This window comes from Oncorhynchus clarkii, chromosome 18 (assembly GCF_045791955.1).
Source record: "Oncorhynchus clarkii lewisi isolate Uvic-CL-2024 chromosome 18, UVic_Ocla_1.0, whole genome shotgun sequence".
In the NCBI taxonomy this organism is placed as follows: Eukaryota; Metazoa; Chordata; class Actinopteri; order Salmoniformes; family Salmonidae; genus Oncorhynchus; species Oncorhynchus clarkii.
The window spans coordinates 43,731,744-43,757,417 of NC_092164.1; the positions used below are offsets into that span (position 1 = coordinate 43,731,744).

At 43.9% G+C, this 25,674-nt stretch overlaps 1 protein-coding gene across 1 annotated transcript; it reads left to right on the plus strand.

The window, feature by feature from the left end:
* The first annotated feature begins 2,027 nt into the window (after nt 1-2,027).
* Nucleotides 2,028-24,725, plus strand: LOC139373550 (ras/Rap GTPase-activating protein SynGAP-like). The gene is made up of 20 exons (XM_071114196.1): nt 2,028-2,038; nt 2,172-2,266; nt 3,206-3,327; nt 3,691-3,844; nt 4,030-4,128; nt 4,241-4,480; nt 4,590-4,925; nt 5,088-5,232; nt 5,490-5,634; nt 5,800-6,036; nt 6,820-7,021; nt 8,997-9,187; nt 9,514-9,718; nt 10,448-11,065; nt 11,681-12,205; nt 12,896-13,063; nt 15,388-15,599; nt 15,829-15,856; nt 23,496-23,813; nt 24,588-24,725. Exons 2-19 carry the CDS (start codon nt 2,222-2,224, stop codon nt 23,802-23,804), a joined length of 3,981 nt encoding a protein of 1,326 aa, XP_070970297.1. The 5' UTR covers nt 2,028-2,038; nt 2,172-2,221; the 3' UTR covers nt 23,805-23,813; nt 24,588-24,725.
* The last annotated feature ends 949 nt before the right edge of the window (nt 24,726-25,674 follow it).

A 25,674-nucleotide genomic window follows, 5' to 3' on the forward strand; every position in this document is an offset into this window, starting at 1 on the left:
TAGGGTCTGTTTGTGTTTGTGAACAGAGCCCCAGTACCAGCTTGCTTAGGGGGCCCTTCTCCAGGTTAATTTCTCTGTTGATGGCTTTAGGAATCGCTTCCTTTTAGGTGGTTGTAGAACTTAACGTCTCTTTTCTGGATGTTGATCATTAGTGGTATCAGCCTAATTCTGCTCTGCATGCATTATTTTGTGTTTTACGTTATACATGGAGGATATTTTTGCAGAATTCTGCATGCAGTCTCAATTTGGGCTTTGTCCCATTTTGTGAATTCTTTGGATGGTGAGCGGACCTCAGAACTCACAACCATAAAGGGCAATGGGTTCTATAACTGACTCAAGTATTTTAAGCCAGATCCTAATTGGTATGTCGAATTTTACATACAGTTGAAGTGGGAAGTTTACATACACTTAGGTTGGAGTCATTAAAACTTGTTTTTCAGCCACTCCACAAATTTCTTGTTAACAAACTATAGTTTTGGCAAGTCAGTTCGGACATCAACTTTGTGCATGACACAAGTCATTTTTTCAAAAATTGTTTACAGACTAATTATTTCACTTATAACTCACTGTATCACAATTCCAATGGGTCAGAAGTTTACATACACTTAGTTGACTGTGCCTTTAAACAGCTGGGAAAATTCCAGAAAATGATGTCAGGGCTTTAGAAGCTTCTGGTAGGCTAATTTACATTATTTGAGTCAAGTGAAGGTATACCTGTGGATGTATTTCAAGGCCTACCTTCAAACTCCTCTTTGCTTGACATCAAGCAGTCTGGTTCAAGTCTGGTTCATCCTTGGGAGTAATTTCCACACACTTGAAGGTACCACGTTTATCTGTACAAACAATAGTACGCAAGTATAAACACCATGGGACCACGCAGCCATCATACCGCTCAGGAAGAAGATGCATTCTGTCTCCTAGAGATGAACGTACTTTGGTGCGAAAAGTGCAAATCAATCCCAGAACAACAGCAAAGGACCTTGTAGAGATGCTGGAGGAAACGGGTACAAAAGTATTTATATCCACAGTAAAACGAGTCCTATATCGACATAACCTGAAAGGCCGCTCAGCAAGGAGGAAGCCACTGCTCCAAAACAGCCATAAAAAAGCCAGACTACAGTTTGCAACTGCACATGGGGACAAAGATCGTACTTTTTGGAGAAATGTCCTCTGGTCTTATGAAACAAAAATAGAACTGTTTGGCCATAATGAGCATCGTTATGTTTTGAGGAAAAAGTGGGAGGCTTGCAAGCTGAAGAACACTATCCCAACCATGGTGGCAGCATCATGTTGTGGGGGTGCTTTGCTGCAGGAGGGACTGGTGCACTTCACAAAATAGCTGGCATTTTGAGGAAGTAAAATGATGTGGATATATTGAAGCAGCATCTCAAGACATCAGTCAGGACGTCAAAGCTTGGTCGCAAATGGGTCTTCCAAATGGACGATGACCCCCAAGCATACTTCCAAAGTTGTGGCAAAATGGCCATAATAAAGTGAGTGGCCATCACAAAGCCCTGACCGCAATCCACTTGAAAATTAGTGGGCAGAACTGAACAAGTGTATGCGAGCAAGGAGGACTACAAACCTGACTCAGTTACACCAGCTCTGTCAGGAGAAATGGGCCAGAATTCATCCAACTTATTGTGGGAAGGTTGTGAAAGGCTACCGGAAACGTTTGACCCAAGTTAAATAATGTAAAGGCAATGCTACCAAATACTAATTGAGTGTATGTAAACTTCTGACCCACTGGGCATGTGATGAAAGAAATAAAGCTGAAATAAATTATTCTCTGCTATTATTCTGGTATTTTACATTCTTCAAATAAAATGGTGATCCTAACTGACCTCAGACTATAATTTTTACTATGATTAAATATCAGGAATTGTGAAAAACTGAGTTGAAATGTATTTAAATGTATGTAAACTTCTCACTTAAGCTGTATGTTCCTTTTGATGGCATAGAAGGCCCTTCTTGCCTTGTCTCTCAGATCGTTCACATCTTTGTGGAAGTTACCTGTGGCGCTGATGTTTAGGCCGAGGTATGTATCGTTTTTTGTGTGCTCTAGGGCAACGGTGTCTAGATGGAATTTGTATTCGTGGTCCTGGCAACTGGACCTTTTTTGGAACACCATTATTTTTGTCTTACTGAGATTTACTCTCTCTCTCTCACAGAGCACGCTCGCGCTCGCAGGAAGAGCATTGCCACTGCGAGACAGCCAAGCATGGAAATCCCTCCCACTGCCCCCCAACAACCGTTCAGACAACAAGTAAGTACTCGAAAATGCTATATTACCTCTTTCCATTATTATCGTGTCATTTCCACTTATTCTGGGCCATACAGTAAAGTGCTACCCACTATTAGCTTCACTTCCTGCTCTCTATCATTATTCTCCCTCATTACCCTGTTCTCTTTTGTTCAGAGCAGAATTGATAATAGTCATTCTTTCATTTTTTATTTAACCTTTATTTAACTAGGCAAGTCAGTTTAAGAACAAATTCTTATTTACAATGACGGTCTACCCCCCCAGGCTAAACACACCCCTAACCAGGACCATGCTGTGCCAATTGTGCACCGCCCTATGGGACTCCCGATCACTGCCGGTTGTGACACAGCCTGGGAACAAACCAGGGTCTGTAGTGACGCCTCTAGCCTTGCAATGCAGTGCCTTAGACTGCTGCGCCACTCAGGAGGCTAGTAATAGATGGTAGGCTAACTGTAATGCTACTAATTTACCGATTCCAAATTAAAAGTACATTATAGCAGTATGGAATACACCTGTACGTTTCACCAGTTCAACCTCATGCCAGTTGAGTTTTCAAGTCTTCAAATAGGCTTACACCATCCATCTTAGTGGCTGAATTCTCATAGCCCACTGAAAGAACATTATTGAATTAGCCATTGTTGCTTCATCTGTAGCCCAATAGGCTCCTCCAGTGGTCATCTGAAGGAAGCAAAACACAAACACTTGAAAAGTGGGTTCCTCTCCTCAACCTCCATCTGTACCACAACCATCACCACCACCAATAACATGGATTCATGCTAACACTGATTTTGCAGATAGCGCCTATTTTGAAAGAAGGGTTTAATGCACTGATTGTAAGTCGGTCTGGAGCGAATTACAAGAGCTTCTGCTAAATTACATTTTACATTTTTATGAAATGGACATCGCCACCTGTGTAATGGTCTCCACTCTTGTCCCCAACAGAGCTTCCTCAGTCGAAAGTTGAAGGGCTCCATCAAAAGGGCAAAGAGCCAGCCCAAGCTGGATCGAACCAGCAGCTTCCGCCACATGATTCTACCCCGTTTCCGTAGTGCTGATCAGGAGAGGTAGGTAAACGCTTTCCCAAACGATTTGGATGTGTGACGTACACTTGTGTTTCCTGTTATACACTCTATAAATATTTATTTTACACTCCTTTTTTTGTGTATTCACCTGGTGTTTTCCAATATGTACAGTTTATGTTAACAGTGGTTACTTTTGGGTACTTATTGCAAGAATTTAACTCCATTTTGAACCCTACCTGGTACCAGATTTTATGTTTAGTAGTGCTTGTTTTAATGCACTGTTTCCCTTAACATTGTAATGGGACCACAGTGTGTTTTAACCACTCTCTCTCTCTCTCTCTCTCTCTCTCTCACACACACACTCTCTCTCTCTCTCTCTCTCTCTCTCTGTCTTTCTCTCTCAAGGACACGTCTAATGCAGAGCTTCAAGGAGTCCCACTCTCATGAGTCCCTGCTTTCCCCTAGCAGTGCAGCGGAGGCTCTGGACCTCACGCTGGATGAAGATGCTGTCATCAAACCTGTCCACTCCAGCATATTGGGCCAGGAGTACTGCTTTGAGGTGAGTGCCCTTCTGGGAGAAGAATAGTGTATAGTATCTCTCCTAATATTACATCTAAAACAGTTATTACAGCTCAGTCTTCCAAGTTGATGTGTCATGGTGATAGTAATTGATCAACTGTTACACACTAACAAGCAACAAACTATATCATTGATGAATTCACTTCTGTGTCTGTTTGACTGTAGGTGACCACCATTTCAGGGACAAAATGCTTTGCCTGCCGCTCGGCTGCAGAGAGAGACAAATGGATTGAGAATCTACAGAGAGCTGTCAAGCCCAACAAGGTGAAAAAAATAGAGAGGAACAAGGAGCCTGCTTGCAGTCCACGCTCAAAATGCCTTTCATCTCCATTAGTTTCAGCAGTCTTCACCTCTCTCTCCAATGCTCCCATTTTAGGACAATAGTCGAAGGGTGGACAATGTGCTTAAGCTGTGGATCATTGAGGCCAGGGACCTTCCTCCTAAGAAGCGGTACTATTGTGAGCTGTGTCTGGATGACATGCTGTATGCTCGCACCACCAGCAAGCCCCGCACGGACACTGTCTTCTGGGGCGAGCACTTTGAGTTCAACAACTTGCCTGCCATTCGTAGCCTACGCCTGCACCTTTACAAGGAGACAGACAAAAAGCGACGCAAGGTGTGTGTCTGTCTATGGCGGTTGTATTTTTCCTTGTGTATCTTTTGTGTTTGCAGAATTACTCAAATAGTTACTTCTATTCTATTCTCCGTTCTGTTCTCTAACCTAGGAGAAGAGCACGTACCTCGGCCTGGTCACTATCCCCATATCGAGCATCACAGGCAGGCAGTTTGTGGAGCAGTGGTATCCGGTGATCCAGCCCAGTGCTTTGGCTAAGGGTGGCGGTGTAGGCGGTGGCAAGGTCATCAATGCCTCAATCCGCCTCAAGTCCCGCTACCAGACCATGAGTATCCTGCCCATGGAGTTGTACAAGGAGTTCGCTGAGTACATCACCAATAACTACCGTACGCTGTGTGCCGTGCTGGAGCCTCTGCTCAGTGTCAAAAGCAAAGAGGAGGTGGCGTTCGCGCTGGTGCACATTCTCCAGAGCACGGGCAAGGCGAAGGTAGGAAGGAAGGCACTAAAGCAGGGGTGGCCAAGCACTCCTGTTGGAGAGTAACCTCTTTCTGAGGTTATTGTAAATGAGGCCTGTAGCATCTTTCCTGGCCCCTGTGTCTGTTGTACAATGTGTTTGTGTTGTTTGTTTGAGGAGCATGTTCTTTTTCAGGACTTCCTGTCAGACATGGCGATGTGCGAGGTGGATAGATTCATGGAACGAGAGCATCTGATCTTTCGAGAGAACACCCTTGCTACTAAAGCCATAGAGGAGTACCTCAAATTGATAGGGCACCGGTACCTCAAGGATGCCATAGGTAAAACTGCAAATGATTTTATTTTATACCAATACCCGTGTAAAATGACCAAATCCAGACCTGGGTTCAAATACTATTTGAAATCATTCAAATACTTTTAGCGTTTGCTTTAGCCTGCCTGGAGTGCCCGCTGAGCGAGCTTTGCTAAAATATTTGAAATGATGAGTGACAATGATGTTGATGAGAAGACTATGATGGTGATGATGATGAAGAAGAAGATACTGATGAGGATTAATGAACGGTTGTCTCGTTGACAGGGGAGTTCATTCGAGCTTTGTACGAGTCAGAGGAGAATTGTGAAGTGGATCCCATGCGTACTCCACCGTCTGTCCTGGCCGACCACCAAGCCAATCTTCGCATGTGCTGCGAGCTGGCACTCTGCAAGATTGTCAACTCTCATTGGTCAGAATTTCTTCCACATGACTACGCCATTGTACAAATGTGTCAGTAACACAGTGTCCTTTCTAGTATGATGGGCTGTTTGTTCCCCCCCCCCCAAAAAAAAAAGTTTGCAACGAAAAATGGAGTACTATTCTATTCTCCTTCTGTCCTGCCCTTCTATTCTAGTGTGTTTCCGCGGGAGCTGAAGGACGTATTTGCCTCCTGGAGGGTCCGGTGTGCCGAGCGGGGAAGGGAGGACATCGCAGACCGCCTCATCAGCTCCTCCCTCTTCCTACGCTTCCTGTGTCCCGCCATCATGTCGCCCTCTCTCTTCAACCTCACCCAGGAGTACCCCGGAGAGCGGACCTCCCGCACACTCACCCTCATCGCCAAGGTGGTGCAGAACCTGGCCAGCTTCTCCAAGTCAGTCACCACCTTCCCTCCTATGTAGCCTTCCCTTTTTTTTGTGCATGACCTTTCTTTTAGCCTTCCCTCACATTTAGCCTCCCCTCACCTGTCCTCTAACAATTAACCTGCCTTTCCCAAAATTATCCAGTATGTCCACTACCAACCAAGCCTTGTTAAGTCATTATCTATGTCCTCAGCCAGTTCCTCTTCCAGGAACCAATCCATTAATTATTGGGTCATACATGCTTAAGACTTGCTTAAGTCTTACTATGCGTTATAACTGTATCATAATACATTATATCAGTCAGCATGAAGTAAACTATTCTGAAATAAGCTTTTCCTTTGGTGACAGTGAATGAAGAATTCATCCAACATGATTGTCCACAAACAAGATGATTGTGCACAAAAGTGACCGTAAAAGGTTTCAATGGCACAAATGTTCAGAGGGTGGAGAAGTCTGTGTGCACAGAAACTATTTCTTTTAGCGATGTTCTTGGCACATTGCAGACAAGGTTACAGTACGAATAATTCAATTCTCCCCCTCACCATCACCTGTTTTTTATACTGTATCCTTCCATCTTCCTCACCTGCTCTTTCATTCTTTGCATTCTCACACTGTCTGTCTCCCCTCTCTTGTTTTCTCTCCGTACGCCCTTATCACTATTCCTCTGTACTTCACCATACTATGTATCTTGTCCCTTTCTCCCTCAATCTTTCACTGTCTGTGGGAACTTCTTTCTCTCTTTCCCCCCCACTCTCTCTATGCTCCCCCCACGCTGCTGTCTCTTCTGCCCTCAGGTTTAGTGGCAAAGAGGACCACATGTGTTTCATGAATGAGTTTTTGGAGATGGAGTGGGGCTCCATGCAGCAGTTCCTGTACGAGATCTCCAACATGGACACGGGGAGCAATGCCGGGGGCTTCGAGGGCTACATCGACCTGGGCAGGGAGCTGTCAGTGCTCCACAGCCTGCTGTGGGAAGTCATGGCCCAACTGAGCAAGGTAATGGGGAATGTAACCTCTCCAGGCTGTTGTGCATATAAGCCTGGGACATCAACGATTCAAAGTTGGCCTTTTTGGGAGTGACCATAGAATTCTATGGGAGTGACCTTACTGAGTAAAGTATTTGTCATTTAATTTGAGCAAATCACACGACGATGAGGCGTGGCTCCAAATGGAGGCAGGACCAGGCACAAGACACCTACGGTGTAGTGTTAGGGGGAAGGTGTTGTGGGAGATGATTGGCTGGTAGATTAAGCCTATTAAGCCCATGCCTAAGTTTCTCCCAATCTTTCTGTATAATTGCCTAACGAAGGCCAAGTTTGATGTTGGTCCACCAGACTCTTCAAGCATTTGGGCGGAATTGTCTGTGACCGTCTAGGTTCAAACCCTGGTCTTCGGAACACCACACACATGCGTAAACCCGCAGAATCTAAAGCCTGGTCATAGTCTTTAGGTCTCAGGTAAGGTTAGTCATCACCCATGAAGAACATACTGTCTGTCGCTCCCTCACTTTTCATTAACCGAAAAGCAAATCTTGGAGGACAAAGGAAGTTAAAAATACTTATTTCTTATTAAAACCAACATGTTTTTGCGTATACTGTACCCTTCCTTGAGATATCCCATCCTAAATGCATTCGTTTGGATAATACGTGTTTTTGAGGACAAATTCCATTGTCCTCCAAGAGTTGCTGAATATTTTGCCATCTCCAGCTGAGCAAGGTAACAGCAATGCTACACCTGCCACATTTTTCTTCACGGCTTGAGCCACGACTGATCACACTCCTGCTGTTGTCAATGCTGCCCGCAACACTGTCCGCATGAGGCGGAGCGTGTTAGTGAGGCAGCAAGGCATTAGACATGCCTTTTATCGTACAAAAGTCACTTTTTCTATTTGCTACGTTTGCATTTGTGTCTTTGAAGTGTAACAATAAACCTAAAGTGACTGTAATACAGCTGTAATACACTTTTATTCTGCTGATATACCGCCTGCTACTAGCTATTCTCCCCCACCCCTTTACACCTCTTCTCTCACCACCTCTTGGCTAAAATCCATTTGTATTTTCACTCCCTCCACTCCCGCTGTTCACTTGGCTGAATTCCATTTCTATTTTGGCTCCCTCCACTCTGTTCACTTTAAAAGGACTGGCAAAATATCACTTAAGTGAAACTGAAAGGGGAGTGAACGAGGGGGAAGGGAAAATCACTTTTTATTGTCTGAGATCACAATTCATAACAATAGGGTAAAATGACACAACTTCTGCAAAATCTACACCTCAACTGAAATATTGGACACCTCCAACTCTAGGGTTTCCCCATGTAATCAATGAGTGGAGTGAGCGACTGAACACGTTTGTTTTAATTGAGCCCGTGGCTGCATCTCAATAGTCTACAGTGGCTTCCTCTCTTCGTCTCCCTTCCTCCATGTGCACTGTTCAGGTGATAACAATATGGTTGACATGGTTGACATCTGCTTTCACCTGCTCAGCTCCTTCACCTCAGTGTAGATGAATGAGAGGAAAAGAAGCCACTTTAGACTATTGAGATGTAGCCAAATTCTCTCCATGATCCCTGTATCCCAATTCCTTGTCCTTTCTCCAGAAATGTACACTTATGCCCTCCTCCCCACTCATTTATAAGCACTGAGGCATGGGTGTGATCAAAGCTGTTCAAGTCCGGTTTTGAAGGGCCAAAACACTTCTCGTTTCTGTTTTTAACTGGTAGTTAATTTCACTCATCTCGTATCCCAGGTCTGAACCAGTCCCTGTTTAGAAGGAAAGAATGAAAACCAGAAGTGTTTTGGCACTCCAGGACCGGAAATGAACAGCCCTGCGCTAAATAGAGGTTCCAACAAATTTCTTAAAACAGTATTTTCCTTTTGAATCCATTAATGGAAGTGAATGAGTGCACTCTTTGGGAGAAAGGACAGAATTTGGGATAAACAGTCACATCTTTTCATTTACGCCTTGTCTCCCAGGACGCTATTCTGAAGCTTGGTCCCTTGCCACGTCTGCTGAATGACATCAGTGTAGCTTTGAGGAACCCCCAGCTCCACCGGCAGGCCAGCCACCAGCCAGACAGGCAGCAGGACAGGCTCATCACACGGCCCTCCTTCAATCGCCTGGTATCATCCGATTTCCAGAGCCTCATGATGCGGGACCTGAACAGGTAACTGCTCCGGGCTTAAACGCACCATCTGTGTAAGATTTCTTCAGGTTCAATAGTCATTTCAATTAATATGCATTGATTATTGAAGAGCATAAGTTATAAATGCCTTGTTTCACCTTTAATATAATCCAACAGCTAGGGTGGTACAATTTCATTGTTGATGCTTTTGGTTGTCGTTTGTAGTCTTTGTAAACAAATAATGTTGATGCAAAGAGGGGTAAGGTGTGAGCCTTGAGGGTCCCCTACAATATATACTGTAGTATAGCTTTAAAATACAGCCCCTGACAGTGGCAGTGATGATAGATAATGATGATGATCATCTCCAGCTCAATAGACATCTCCCGTCTCCCCTCCCCAACCGCGGGATTATCTGGGGGTGGTGTCCTCTCGTCTCATGTAAGCATGGGAAGCTTTGCAGAACGAGACCCCCACGGCTCAAAGGATGTTTTCTACGTGACCCGTCCCCCCTTGGCTCGGTCCAGCCCTGCATACTGCACCAGCAGTTCTGATATCACTGACCCAGACCCAAAGGTAAACTTTGATGCATCGATTTATCGCCACTAGCAGACATCAGTGAATTGACCAACAAAAACTTTGAGTTGGACACATACACTGAGTATACAAAACATTAAGAACACCTGCTTTTTCCATGACATAAACTGACCAGGTGAATCCAGGTGAAAGCTATAATCCCTTATTGATGTCACTTGTTAAATCGACTTTAATCAGTGTAGATGAAGGGGAGGCGACAGGTTAAAGAAGGATCTTTAAGCCTTGAGACAATTCAGGTGTGGATTGTGTATATCTGCCATTCAGAGGGTGAATGGGGCAAGGCAAAAAATGTAAGTGCCTTTTAACAGGGTATAGTAATAGGTGCCAGGTGCATCACTTTTTATGCTGAACAGTTTTCCGTGTGTATCAAGAATGGTCGACCACCCAAAAGACATCCAGCCAACTTGACACAACTGTGGGAAGCATTGGAGTCAACATGGGCCGACATCCCTGTGGAAGGCTTACCCTGTGGAAGTCCATACCCCGACGGATTGAAGCTCTTCTGAAGGCAAAAGGGGGGAGGGGAGGGTGCAACTCAAAATTAGGAAGATGTTCCTAATGTTTGGTATACTCAGTGTATATTACAACTTGTAGTATACCTCAAAATGTAGTTATGAATTTCCCGAATAACTAGGTAGTGAACATTGTTATAAGTGACATTGTAATAGGTTATTCCAGTTGACAGGTTATGTTCTGTCTCTCTCCTAGGTCCTCAGTGTGAACAAAAGCGTGTCCATGATGGACCTGCAGGACTCACGCATGAATAGCATCTCCAACCTCCATTCAGTGGGCGATATGCTCAACTCCTCCCAGGCCTCCATAGCAGGCTTGGGCCACAGTTTTGGGAACCTGGGCGGCCCGCTTCGCATGGGAGGCCATATGTCCGCCGGTGGCTCTGGGAGCTCCGGCTTGAGGCTAAGCCAGATGGGGGGACCCCTTCACCACATGGGGGGTCCCACTGACTCTCTCTCCCAGCAGCAGCAACATGCGGCAGCCGCCATGCACTTCCCCCTCTCCTTCCAGAATCCCCTCTTCCATCTGGCTGCCGGCAGCCCTCGGGGTCAGCCCCACAGTCGTCCTCAGGCCCAGCCACCTCCCCCTCCACTCTTGTTGGCCCCAGAACTTGACAATGCCCACCACCAACAGGGCTACGTGCGGGCATTTGGCCACGGCGGCTTCTCGCGTAGCGAGGACCTTTCAGCCCTGCGGCCACAGAGCAGTCTGGTGCAGCCCAGTGTTGTCCACTCACACAGCTACAGTGACGACTACACGCGGCAAAACCAGAACGCTGAATACACCCGGCGCCAGCTTTCGCTGCAAGTACAGGTCGGTATTCCAGGAAAATATCACAAAATCAATTTCAATTAAATTCAACTTTATTCATTCCGGTAGCAGCATTTAAGATGACATTGGCAGAGCCTAAGTGCATGTTAGCAAGAATACATCCCTTCATACTAAACATACACCACACAGTGCATGTAACACTCGTAGACGTTACATTTAGCAATCAGGCTGTTGCAGACTGTTGTTGCGGTCTGTTGCATTGATAAACCCCATCATAGATTTAAATAGATATTTCATATAATTTCAAAATAAATTGACAATATGAATTCACCCAGCAGTCACTTTTTAGAAGCATTGATAGTGAAATGTACTGTATCTGCCTATTGTTTGTATGACTACTGTAGATGCTTGAAAACAAGTTAGACAGGGATTGTCCAATTAAAAGGGATTGTCCAATTAAAAGGAGTTGTCCAATTAAATTGACTTCACAACAATTCTTCATCTCCTTCCTTGTCTCTCCTCTTACACTCTCTCCCTCTCTCTCCCTCTCCTATAGTATTTGATCTCAAATACTGTATCTTCTTTTTCTAAATATTTCCTGCCCCCCCTCCCTCTTTCTCCCTCTCTTCCTTTTCCCGCCCACCCTCTCTCTCTCAGGAGAATCTTCAGCAGCAGATTCTTATGGGCATGACCCCTCAGACGGCCACAGGCACGGGCACTCCCACCTCCTTGGCCACTCCCCCCTCCACCGTGTACCCTGTCCGTCATGGCTCCGTAGCACCGCCTCCCCCACAGCGCCTCAAATCCCAGCTGTCCATCAGCCCCGGGGCCACCTCCACCCCTCCCAAGGCCCGCCCCCAGAGCAGGAACCTCCTTCTCCAGTCGCCCGACTCCAGCTTTGGCGGTAGGCAGCCCTCGCAACAGCAACAACAGCAGCAGTTGTCCGTCAAACAGTCTGACAGCCCAGCCCCTGGGCTCCCGCACCAGTCGAGCTCTGCCAGGGACGGCCAGGGGGCGCCACAAGGGGGGAACGGAGAGACCACAGACACCCCGACTAAGAGCACAAAGCAGCCTCAGACCACAGACACCCCAACTAAGAACACCAAGCAGCCACAGCCGCAGTCCCAGCAGCAGCAGCAGCCTCCACAGCAGCACCTGCTCAAGCCGACAGTCAATAAACAGGTCTATTAATGGAACGCCATGGGCTCTGTGTTGGAATGCCTGGGTATCCAGCTGGAGAAATCCAGGAGACTTGAGATCGTGTTAGTCCACTGAGCTAAAGCCTTGGCATTAGCTCTGGGAGCTAAAACGAGTCTAGAGTTCTCAGGCAAGGTTACTTGTCACAAACCACCTCGGCTACATGTACAATCAAACCTGTTAATAACCGGTGCCAATATTAATCACACTTCTGTGATTCTCAGAGTCTCAGCTGATTTAGGAGGGATGGATTACTGAGATAGCTTAGCCTGTGTCACAACTTCAGTGTTATGAACATGTAATTTCTGTTAGATTTTAAACAAATCTATATTTGTTTCCCATAATGTAAAAATTATGTAATGTAAATGTAAGATCGAAGAAAATCGCTTATGTATTGAAGGCTATTGTTTGAAGATTACGGGCATATTGTAAAAATCCAAGTACTTGTAAGTCCAAAGAGATACATGTAGAAGATGGATAGCCAACCAAAAAGCACAGAAAGGTGTTGCTGGTTTAGCTAGTAATTTAAGTAATCTGTCTTAACAGTTTAGACAACATCACAAGCTTTCCTAAATACTTTCTGAGATAGGAGTACCTTTTAGTCTTAATAATCTTGATAGCATGATCATGCGATTTCTGAGCCTCTTCCTGTATCATCTTGATCTTTTCTTTCAGGGTTCTCAGTCCCCCTCCACCCTGACCCCCAACGAGCGCACTGTGGCTTGGGTGTCCAACATGCCACACCTCTCTGCCGACATCGAAATATTGCGTAGCTCATCGAACCTTGAGGACCTCAAGCTGAAGGAGTACTCCAAGAGCATGGACGAGTCACGCATGGATAGGGTGAGTCTATTTTGGTGGTGATGTCTTTATCTGATTTCCATTTTGTTGTATGGTAACATTTGACCTCCAGCATGATGTTCCAAGAATGTTGTGGCAGGGTCAAAAGAAAACCTTCACTCTATGTCACAATTTGATGTACCAGGATTGGGACCTGAGAATATTGCTAGACTGTTCCTTGAATTAACAACTGTTCCTTGAAGAAAGGAATGCTTTAATTAATTTAATTCCTCACCTACCAGATGGTACATACATTTTTTCATACATATTTTTCACACTGTGAAAAAGTCGGGAATAAAGTGCTACAGGTGTGGAATAATGTGTAGTGTAGATGCTCTGAAACATTGGGGTCAGCCCTAATACCATACCCGTCTCCACGACGGGGCCAGCTTTAGTTTTATGACCTTAAATAAAATTATTTTAAAAAGTTCAAATGATTGAGTGGTGGGTTGGGGTGACAAATTGACGATTTTCTGAGGGCAAAAGGGGGGTTCAACTCAATATCAGGAAGGTGTTCTTAATGTTTTGTTAACTCAGTGAATTTGCAAATATCACCATCATTGTTGAAACACCAGCGCTTAATGGTTATTGTGGTACAGCGTGATATAAGCAGAATTCAATATAATTCCCCCCCCCGATTTCAACTACACCCTTAGTCACTTTATCCTGGGGCCGGGTATGCCTAATACAGTTGAAGTCAGAAGTTTACATACACCTTAGCCAAACACATTTAAACTCAGTTTCACAATTCCTGACATTTAATCCTAGTAAAAATTCCCTGTCTTAGGTCAGTTAGGATCACCACTTTATTTTAAGAATGTGAAATGTCAGAATAATAGTAGAAAGAATTATTTATTTCAGCTTTTATTTCTTTCATCACATTCCCAGTGGGTCAGAAGTTTACATACACTCAATTAGTATTTGGTAACATTGCCTTTAAATTGTTTAACTTTGGTCAAATGTTTCGGGTAGCCTTCCACAAGCTTCTCACAGTAGGTTGGGTGAATTTTAGCCCATTGCTTCTGACAGAGCTGGTGTAACTGAGTGAGGTTTGTAGGCCCCCTTCTACCCACACATTCTCTATAGGATTGAGGTCAGGGCTTTGTGATGGCCACTCCAATACTTTGACTTTGTTGTCCTTTTTGCCACAACTTTGGAAGTATGCTTGGGGTCATTGTCCATTTGGAAGATCCATTTGCGACCAAGATTTACCTGACTGATGTCTGGAGATGTTGCTTCAATATAACCATATAATTTCCTTTCCTCAAAATGCCATCTATTTTGTGAAGTGTACCAGTCCCTCCTGCAGCAAAGCACCCCCACAACATGATGCTACCACCCCCGTGTTTCATGGTTGGGATGGTGTTCTTTGGCGTGCAAGCCTCCCCCTTTTTCCTCAAAACATAACGATGGTCATTATGGCCAAACAGTTCTATTTTTGTTTCATAAGACCAGAAGACATTTCTCCAAAAAGTATGATCTTTGTCCCCATGTGCAGTTGCAAACCATAGTCTGGCTTTTTTATGGCTCTTTTGGAGCAGTGGCTTCTTCCTTGCTGAGTGGCCTTTCAGGTTATGTCGATATAGGACTTGTTTTACTGTGGATATAGATACTTTTGTACCTGTTTCCTCCAGCATCTTCACAAGGTCCTTTGCTGTTGTTCTGGGATTGATTTGCACTTTTCTCACCAAAGTACGTTCATCTCTAGGAGACAGAATGGGTCTCCTTCCTGAGCAGTATGACAGCTGCGTGGTCCAATGGTGTTTATACTTGCGCACTATTGTTTGTAGAGATGAACGTGGTACCTTCAGGAGTTTAAAAATTGCTCCCAAGGATGAACCAGACTTGTGGAGGTCTACAGATCTTGGCTGATTTCTTTTGATTTTCCGATGATGTTAAGTAACGAGGCACTGAGTTTGAAGGTAGGCCTTGAAATACATCCACAGGTACACCTCCAATTGACTCAAATTATGTAAATTATCCGATCAGACGCTTCTAAAGCCATGACATAATTTTCTGGAATTTTCCCAGCTGTTTAAAGGCACAGTCAACTTAGTATATGTAAACTTCTGACCCACTGGAACAGTGAATTATAACTGAAATATTCTGTCTGTTAACAATTGTTGGAAAAATTACTTGCACAAAGTAGTTGTCGTAACCGACTTGCCAAAACTATAGTTTGTTAACAAGACATTTGTGGAGTGGTTGAAAAATGAGTTTTAATGACTCCAACCTAAGTGTATGTAAACTATCGACATCAACTGCATATGCTAATGCATTCCAAATTCCAGAGCATTGATCTCCCTCTCCTGTCGTCTCTCTGCCAGGTAAAGGAATACGAGGAGGAGATCCATTCCCTGAAGGAGCGTCTGATAATGTCCCATCGGAAGCTGGAGGAGTATGAGCGCAGGATGCTTTCACAGGAGCAGCAGACCAGCAAGATCCTATCACAGTACCAGAGCCGGTTGGACGACAGCGAGCGCATGCTGAGGCAGCAGCAGCTGGAGAAGGACAGTCAAATCAAAGGCATTATCAACAGGTGAGCTCGACCAAAACAAAACAAGAAAGAAGGTTCATGTCTGCTTACTCACTTGCCTAGATAGCATTTACTTTGAATGCATTTACTTTAGAGAGAATTTCAATTCCCTGAACATCATATCTGTTTCAAAAAACGGAAAGGCTAATGTTGGGAGCTAAAATAGTAGAAATAAACGGAATCATGGCTCTGTAGCTTTCTCTAAAATAAACATTGTCTCCTTCTTTTCCAGGCTCATGGCTGTGGAGGATGAGTTGAGAGTGAGTGCCATTCCTGAAATCAAGCCCAGAATGTTCAGAGAGCTGGTCTGTCCGTTTGTCTGTGTGGCTGAGAGTGTCTTCTAGTCTCTGAGTCTATGGCGTGTACGTCGACATGGTTTATTATGGATTCACTGGTCTGTCATACGTGCGATTTTTACATGAGTAGTGGCAGCATGTAGCTAGTGGAATGCATTTGGAAACCTGCCACTCTGCAACATGCTTACCCAGATATGCCGTAACAGATATGCCGTAACTGTGGCAAAAAAGACTGTAACATACACTACCATTCAAAAGTTAATGTTCTTGTTTTTGAAAGAAAGGCAACTTTTTTGTCTATTAAAATATCATCAAATTGATCAGAAATACAGTGTAGACATTGTTAGTGTTGTAAATGACTATTGTAGCTGGAAACGGCTGATTTTTTTAATGGATTATCTTCATAGGTGTACAGAGGCCCATTATCAGCAACCATCACTTCTGTGTTCCAATGGCACTTTGTGTTGGCTAATCCACGTATCATTTTAAAAAGGCTAATTGATCGTTAGAAAACTATTTTGCAATTATGTTAGCACAGCTGAAAACTGTTGTGCTTATTAAAGAAGCAATAAAACTGTCCTTCTTTAGACTTTTTGAGTATCTGGAGCATCAGCATTTGTGGGTTTGATTACAGGCTCAAAATGGCCAGAAACAAAGGACTTTCTTCTGAAACTCATCAGTCTATTCTTGTTCTGGGAAATGAAGGCTATTCCATGCGAGAAATTGGAAAGAAACTGAAGATCTTGTACAATGCTGTGTACTACTCCCTTCACAGAACAGAGCAAACTGGCTCTAACCAGAATAGAAAGAGGAGTGGGAGGCACCGGTGTGCAACTGAGCAAGAGGACAAGTACATTAGAGTGTCTAGTTTGAGAAACAGATGCCTCACAAGTCCTCAACTGGCAGCTTCATTAAATAGTACCCACAAAAACACCAGTCGTCGTGAAGAGGCAGCTCCGGGATGCTGGCCTTCTAGGCAGGGTTCCAATGTCTTTCTCTGTGTTATTTTGCCCATCTTAATCTTTTATTTTTATTGGCCAGTCTGAGATATGCATTTTTCTTTGCAACTCTGCCTTTCTAAGTAAACCCAAACTTTTGAATGGTCGTGTCCTTAACCCCATAAAGGGCCTTGATAACTCATGGACCCAATCCAGTTTCTCAACATCAGTTTCCCTTGGAAAAACCCATGCTGAAACATCTACAATGGTGTTCACTTTACATTGATGAATTAGTTTACTTGACAACATACTATATATAAATATATATATACAGTGCCTTGCAAAAGTATTCGGCCCCCTTGAACTTTGCGACCTTTTTCCACATTTCAGGCTTCAAACATAAAGATATAAAACTGTATTTTTTTGTGAAGAATCAACAACAAGTGGGACACAATCATGAAGTGGAACGACATTTATTGGATATTTCAAACTTTTTTAACAAATCAAAAACTGAAAAATTGGGCGTGCAAAATTATTCAGCCCCTTTACTTTCAGTGCAGCAAACTCTCTCCAGAAGGTCAGTAAGGATCTCTGAATGATCCAATGTTGACCTAAATGACTAATGATGATAAATACAATCCACCTGTGTGTAATCAAGTCTCCGTATAAATGCACCTGCACTGTGATAGTCTCAGAGGTCCGTTAAAAACGCAGAGAGCATCATGAAGAACAAGGAACACACCAGGCAGGTCCGAGATACTGTTGTGAAGAAGTTTATAGCCAGATTTGGATACAAAAAGATTTCCCAAGCTTTAAACATCCCAAGGAGCACTGTGCAAGCGATAATATTGAAATGGAAGGAGTATCAGACCACTGCAAATCTACCAAGACCTGGCCGTCCCTCTAAACTTTCAGCTTCATACAAGGAGAAGACTGATCAGAGATGCAGCCAAGAGGCCCATGATCACTCTGGATGAACTGCAGAGATCTACAGCTGAGGTGGGAGACTCTGTCCATAGGACAACAATCAGTCGTGTATTGCACAAATCTGGCCTTCATGGAAGAGTGGCAAGAAGAAAGCCATTTCTTAAAGATATCCATAAAAAGTGTCGTTTAAAGTTTGCCACAAGCCACCTGGGAGACACACCAAACATGTGGAAGAAGGTGCTCTGGTCAGATGAAACCAAAATTGAACTTTTTGGCAACAATGCAAAACGTTATGTTTGGCGTAAAAGCAACACAGCTGAACACACCATCCCCACTGTCAAACATTGTGGTGGCAGCATCATGGTTTGGGCCTGCTTTTCTTCAGCAGGGACAGGGAAGATGGTTAAAATTGATGGGAAGATGGATGGAGCCAAATACAGGACCATTCTGGAAGAAAACCTGATGGAGTCTGCAAAAGACCTGAGACTGGGACGGAGATTTGTCTTCCAACAAGACAATGATCCAAAACATAAAGCAAAATCTACAATGGAATGGTTCAAAAATAAACATATCCAGGTGTTAGAATGGCCAAGTCAAAGTCCAGACCTGAATCCAATCGAGAATCTGTGGAAAGAACTGAAAACTGCTGTTCACAAATGCTCTCCATCCAACCTCACTGAGCTCGAGCTGTTTTGCAAGGAGGAATGGGAAATCAGTCTCTCGATGTGCAAAACTGATAGAGACATACCCCAAGCGACTTACAGCTGTAATCGCAGCAAAAGGTGGCGCTACAAAGTATTAACTTAAGGGGGCTGAATAATTTTTCAGTTTTTGATTTGTTAAAAAAGTTTGAAATATCCAATAAATGTCGTTCCACTTCATGATTGTGTCCCACTTGTTGTTGATTCTTCACAAAAAAATACAGTTTTATATCTTTATTTTTGAAGCCTGAAATGTGGCAAAAGGTCGCAAAGTTCAAGGGGGCCGAATACTTTCGCAAGGCACTGTATATGTGCACCATGTCTGTTCCGTTGTATGTAAGCTGTTGAATGTTTGTCTAGGCACAATGTCCCTACATTCTTACATTTTTACCACAACTGACAAAAGACAAAAGTTTCATATTGAGTCATGTCTAACTCAAAGTTGGTGTGAATGGCATCTACTGTATGATGGAGTAGACCGGATGTATTTATTTTGTATTTCACCTTTATTTAACCAGGTAGGCCAGTTGAGAACAAGTTGTCATTTACAACTGCGACCTGGCCAAGATAAAGCAAAGCAGTGCGACAAAAACAACAACACAGAGTAACACATAAACAAACGTACAGTCAATAACACAATAGTAAAATCTATGTACAGTGTGTGCAAATGTAGAAGAATAGGGAGGTAGGCAAAAAAATAGGCCATTGAGGTGAAATAATTAGAATTTAGCATTAACACTGGAGTGATAGATGTGCAGATGATGATGTGCAAGTAGAAATACTGGGGTGCAAAAGAGCAAGAGGGTAAGTAATGATATGGGGATGAGGTAGTTGGGTGTGCTATTTACAGATTTTCTATGTACGGGTACAGTGATCAGTAAGCTGCTCTGACAGCTGATGCTTAAAGTTAGAGAGGGAGATATAAGACTCCAGCTTCAGTGATTTTTGCAATTTGTTCCAGTCATTAGAAGCAGAGAACTGGAAGAAAAGGCGGCCAAAGGAAGTGTTGGCTTTGGGGATGACCAGTGAAATATACCTGCTGGAGCGCGTGCTATGGGTGGGGTGTTGCTATGATGACCAGTGAGCTGAGATAAGGCTGGGCTTTACCTAGCAAAGACTTGACCTGGAGCCAGTGGGTTTGGCAACGAATATGTAGTGAGCACCAGCCAACGAGAGCCTACAGGTCTCAGTGGTGGGTAGTATATGGGGATTTGGTGACAAAATGGATGGCACTGTGATGGACTACATCCAGTTTTCTGAGTAGAGTGTTGGAGTCTATTTTGTAAATGACAAAGCCAAAGTCAAGGATGGGTAGGATAGTCAGTTTTACGAGGGTATGTTTGGCAGCATGAGTGAAGGAGGCTTTGTTGCGAAATAGGAAGCCGATTTTAGATTTAATTTAGGATTGGAGATGCTTGATGTGAGTCTGGAAGGAGAGTTTACAGTCTAACCAGACACCTAGGTATTTGTTGTTGTCCACATATTCTAAGTCAGAACCGTCCAGAGTAGTGATGCTAGTCAGTAATCGCTGAGATCCTGGTTGAAGACAGCAGAGGTGTATTTAGAGGGAAAGTTGGTCAGGAGGATATCTAAGAGGGTGCGGATTTAGGGTTGTATCTGTAGGTTCCTTTATAATTTGTGTGAGATTGAGGGCATTTAGCTTCTATTGCTGGAAGGCCGGGGTGTTAAGCATGTCCCAGTGCAGGTCACCTAACAGTACGAACTCTGAAGATGGATGGGGGGCGATCAATTCACATATGGTTTCCAGGGCACAGCTGGGGGCTGAGGGTAGTCTATAGCAAGTGGCAACGGTTGTTTCTGGAAAGGTGGATTTTTAAAAGTAGAAGCTCGAATTGTTTGGGCACCGACCTGGATAGTAAGACAGAACTCTGCAACTCCGCCCCTTTTGGCAGTTCTATCTTTTCGTAAAATGTTATGGTTAGGGAGGAACAGGATAAAAGAATTGCTAAAGGCTATAAGAACTGGTCGTCTAGTGTGTTCGGAACAGAGTAAAAGGAGCAGATTTCTGGGCGCGAGATAATAGATTCAAGGCATAATGTACAGACAATGGTTTGGTAGGATGTGAGTACAGTGGAGGTAAACCTAGGCATTGAGTGACGATGAGAGAGGTTTTGTCTCTAGAGGCACCATTTAAGCCTGGTGAAGTCACAGCTTGAGTGGGGGGTGGAAGAAAAGGGCTAGCTAAGTTATATTGAGCAGGGCTGGAGGCTCTACAGTAAAATAAGACAATAATCACTAACCAAAACAGCAATAGACAAGGCATGTGCAGCCGAGTGATCATAGGGTCCAGTGAGTAGCTGGGCGAGCTAGAGACACGCCGATTCAGACAGCTAGCAGGCAGGGGCTAGCAGATGGGCCTCAGGGGGACGTCGCAACTGAAGAGCCTGTTGAAACCCCCTCGAACGGCTATGTTGGCAGACCAGTCGTGATGGATTGGCGGGGCTCCGTGTCGGCAGCAAATGGTCCAGGCCAATTGGGAAAATATGTATTGAAGCCCAGGAATTGTCTGATGGATCTCTTTGGCTAGCCGGGAAATGGGCCTAGCTTGAGGCTAACTCCAGGCTAACTGGTGCTTGTTTCGGGACAGAGACGTTAGCCAGGAGTAGCCACTCGGATAGCTGCTAACTAGCTGCGATGATCCGGTGTGCAGAGCTTGCGTTAGGAAAAGGTTCAGAGCTTGCGGTAGGAATCCGGAGATGTGGTAGAGAAAAAGCAGTCCGATATGCTCTTGGTTGAGCACCGGGGCGGCAGCGTAGCCTAGTGGTTAGAGCGTTGGACTAGTAACCGGAAGGTTGCGAGTTCAAACCCCCGAGCTGACAAGGTACAAATCTGTCGTTCTGCCCCTGAACAGGCAGTTAACCCACTGTTCCCAGGCCGTCATTGAAAATAAGAATTTGTTCTTAACTGACTTGCCTGGTTAAATAAAGGTAAAATAAAAAAAAATAAATATCACGCTGCGCAGACAGGCAGGAATTGACCGGGCTGAGGCTGGCTGATGTCCTAGTTAACGGTGATGACCGCTAGCATTGGCTAACTGACTACTAGCTAGTAGCTAGTTAGCTGGATAGCTCCTCATGGGGGTTCCGGTTCTAAAGTATAAAAAATAGTAGATCCATACCACATTGGGTGAGGCGGATAGTAGGAGAGTATGTTGAAATTGAGATTAAAAATATATACGAAGAAAACAATATATACACGGGACGGGACAAGACAGGACAAAGACGTCTGACTTGCCTAGCCATCTTGGTAGAAGGTTGAATGGTGTAGTAAATATTTGGGGTGTTGCTATGCATAGCAGTATATTCTACTGAGTCCTAGAGAATGGAGTTTTATCAACTGGACAACATTTGATTGGTTGAAGGCGATCCAATCACTGACCAATTTGTTTTGCAAAATTCCCTCATTACAGATGTAGGCACAAACAGTTTACCCCCTATATTTCTGAAAACAAAATGCCTTAAGTAGCTTACCATCATGGTACAACAGTATTAACTTATATTTAGTCATTTGAAATATTCGTACATTGTTTTAATTTTTCAAAAGCAAGAGGCTCAATGTGTGAATCAGAAAGAAGCTGGGGATTGCACTGATAGTAAACAGGAAAAAAGTAGAGTTCGGTAAAATACATTTAAATACATTTAAATAAGGGGATTTAGAAATGAATCATACAATGACATTGATAAAACTCACAATATCTGCTATATTAAAGCTTCAAACAGCAATGGTTCTATGTAGCACTTTTTGTACTCAAACAACCCTTTTCTTTAAGAGGGTACTTCACTAGATTATTTGCTTTCTTAATGATTGCAAAGAGGGTTTTCTTCTTGCTAGAGGGTTGTGGGTAATGTGAATTTCTGTTTTCATGTAGCATGATTTCACATACCGTGGTACCTGTGATTTTGGTTGTTGTTTTATTCAAACTGTGTTGCCTCTGTGTTTATGTTCATCAGTTCTTTTGGGGTGGTGGGGTGGCTACATTAGCATCTTTGTTTACTGATACATCTGTACGGGAAATTCTTTGTGTACTGATACGTCTTTACAGGAAATTATGTTTGTGTACTGATAAATCTTTACATGAAATTATTAATAAAACAAACGTTAAGGGCTATTTATTTTTGTAAGTCTTACAGAGTGCATGTCTAATGCTAGTTTTCCATGCATCTCTGTGTTGAGGATGAGTTTGTGGCATCTGCCAGATGCCTGAAACAGTGGTTTTGATTGATCAGGAGCATGAGTTTTTGATAATCCGAACAGAGGTTAAACATGAGACTTTTCTTTTATTATTTGAGAAAGGACAGGAGCAGAAGCAGATAGACAGCATGAATGGAGTACAAATGTGTAGGGCTCATGATCGAACCAGGATCCAAAGGCGAGAGCATTACCCACTCAACCAGACTCCACGTGACATTTTTCCTAACTTGGCCATATCTAGCTTTACTGGTTCATTGAGTGTATAAGGCCACAGTCTGCAGTGAATTATGGCAGCCAACACTGTTAGGGTGTCACTGATATGAAGCCCATTGACAACTACATTTTCTCAAATTTTAATGACAAACACTGACTTTTTTTTATCAATCCCATTACATGAAGGGAAAGGTTTCTACTGCCAGCTGAGGCTGTATTGCCTCAGACAAATGGTTGGACTACACCTGGTTTGTGTTTTTTAAGGCATACAACAACAAAAAATGTTTTGCAACGCAAAATGAAAAATAGCTTTTCTTAGGTATATCAGTCTGTCTTCTTCAGTTGGGTTCCTAATGAACCCTAAACCGACCCCGTGCCCCCCCCCCCCCCCTTTCTTTCTTTTCTTTCTTTCTTTTCTTTCATCTCTGTTGGAATTTATCATTCCTCTACTTTATAACCCATTTTTCTTCTCTCCCTCTTTGCAAAACTCCCCCCATCCCCCTCCTCTATCCCCTCCTGTGTGACGTTCTCTCCCCATGCGTTCTCTTCTGACTCCTTCCCACCCACCATTCCGCCTTTTCTCCCTCCCTCCCTCTATCTTGCTATCGATAGGAAGAGGACTCTTCCTCTCTGGGTTCGGCAGACCCCCATGGTCTCCCCGGAGGTGGGGGGGGGACAGCCACCGCCACTGCCAGGCCCGGGGTCTCCTTTTCAGGTGTCTCCTGTGCCAACTCCCCTTGGAAAGGAGCCCTCCCTCCCCTCCCACCTCCCCGCCTACACGTCAGCCACAATGGGGAACTCCATGGCAACCGAGCCTACCCCTCGACTACTACCATGGTTACGCCAGCCAGGAGCACGGCATCATGGACCTCGGCAACAGCAGCATCAAATCCGAGTTTAACCGGGGGGAGAGCAGTCTAATAACGAAATGTGATTACTGAAAGTGGAGAGACGAGTTTTCACTCCCAGAACATCCTCTTGGCTATGTTTCTCCTTTTGGCCTTTTTTTCCCAAATAATAGTAGATTTACTTGATAGGGACAGATTTAATGACATTGACACATTGATTTACCAGATGGCAGATGCATTGCACCGTCTTGCTTTAGCTTGCGCTAATTTCCAGCATCAGTCACTACATGGGCTTTGAAATAATGAGAATTGGTTCTCAGTTAACAAACCTTGTTGAATAAAGGAATAATAATAAAATGACTTATTAGTTTTAAAGACTAAAGGAGCCATGCTCTGATGTTTGACGGCTGATCCAATGATGGTGGTTGTGTCGTTTTTAATGGTCAAATGGGCTTCTATCAGTTTTGAGGTTGACAATTAGTAAATCATAGTTAATAACGTGTGAATTGGGAAGGCTTTTTGTACCTCTTTATTTGCCTCTTTTTTTATTTCCCTGCTAGGGGTTTCATGCTGTGTGTGTGTGTGTGTGTGTGTGTGTGTGTGTGTGTGTGTGTGTGTGTGTGTGTGTGTGTGTGTGTGTGTGTGTGTGTGTGTGTGTGTGTGTGTGTGTGTGTGTGTGTGTGTGTGTGTGTGGAGAGAGACAAATGGAGAGGGTATTTTGTTTTATCATATAACTATTGCAGTGGTTGCTAAATGTTTAACTGTATTGCAGTCTAGAATAACTCAAAGATTCGTATTGTTATTTCATCCATTGCCCTTTCACCATCTTCTTCTTTCCCTCCCTCCCTTCCTGCAGCCAATCCAACCGTTTTACGGAGGACACCCTGGAACCTGACTGGCAGAGCTGATATGGGTCCCGGCATAATTCTATTGGCTGGCAAAACATAGAAGAGGTCTGCAGTACATGGCTGCTCCAGATCTGTTGACTTCCCACAACAAGCTGAACTTTTGGATGATTCAAGGGGGGGGGGGGGGGGGGGGTCTTCACATGCTAACACACACACACAAACACACACTCCTTCATGCATTTGCTCTTTCTCTCCCTCTCTCTGCAATACCACTGTAAGTTTTGACCCTGGTGACAATCAGCTCAATATGAGTGGTGATGTTTACATTGTCTGCGTGTTGCAGTGACCCATTCACGAGTGATGAAACATGGCAATATTGAACCTGTTGTTTCTGTTTAAATAGGTATGACAAAGCACAATACTGAGAAAGAGAGAGAAAGAGACTTTGGGGTATCCCAAGATTCCTCCCCCTACCTCAAATATTCACTTCACTTTATTAATTCCCCTGTGACAAACCTACTACACCGAGGCCTTCACGAAAGCAGTAGGTTTTTTAACTGTTATGCTGAACGCGTAACCCGCGGCCAGAGGGTAGAATTCTTGAAAACAGAACCAGCACCCGGGGGCCTGTCGGAGAAACACGCTACTTGCGCCCATGTTTTATTGAAAACAATGGCAGCATCGGATACTTTTACTGGGTAACGCGTCCAGTTATGCTGTCAAACACTATGGCTTCAATGTATGTTTTTTTTATGTTCTTAGTGTTAAACTGAGTAGATTAATACTTACGTATTACAGACGGTGAATGAAATGAAAGCCTAATGCCAATACTGCCCCTGTTCTCAGACTATATATCTCTGTAATGCCGTGAACATATCTATCTCTCTGGCCAAATTGTTTCCTCCTTTTCCCTTGTACTGCTCTTCTCTATCTCCACCCGAGAGTAAACAAACTAAATATGCACAGCCCTATGTTTCACAACAGAAGGACAAAAGGTTTCGATTTCTATGTCATCTGGATACATTTTAAACCTAAGGAGCTGGGACATATGGACATTGTTTTACATTTCCTACATATGTGTTTTAATTATATGAA

Coding starts and splice junctions, on each gene's coding strand:
- LOC139373550 (XM_071114196.1), top strand. CDS start 2,222: ATGGAAATCCCTCCCACTGCCCCCCAACAACCGTTCAGACAACAA. Junction 7,022..8,996: donor TCATGGCCCAACTGAGCAAG/GTAATGGGGAAT, acceptor CTTGTCTCCCAG/GACGCTATTCTGAAGCTTGG. Junction 11,066..11,680: donor AGCTTTCGCTGCAAGTACAG/GTCGGTATTCCA, acceptor TCTCTCTCTCAG/GAGAATCTTCAGCAGCAGAT.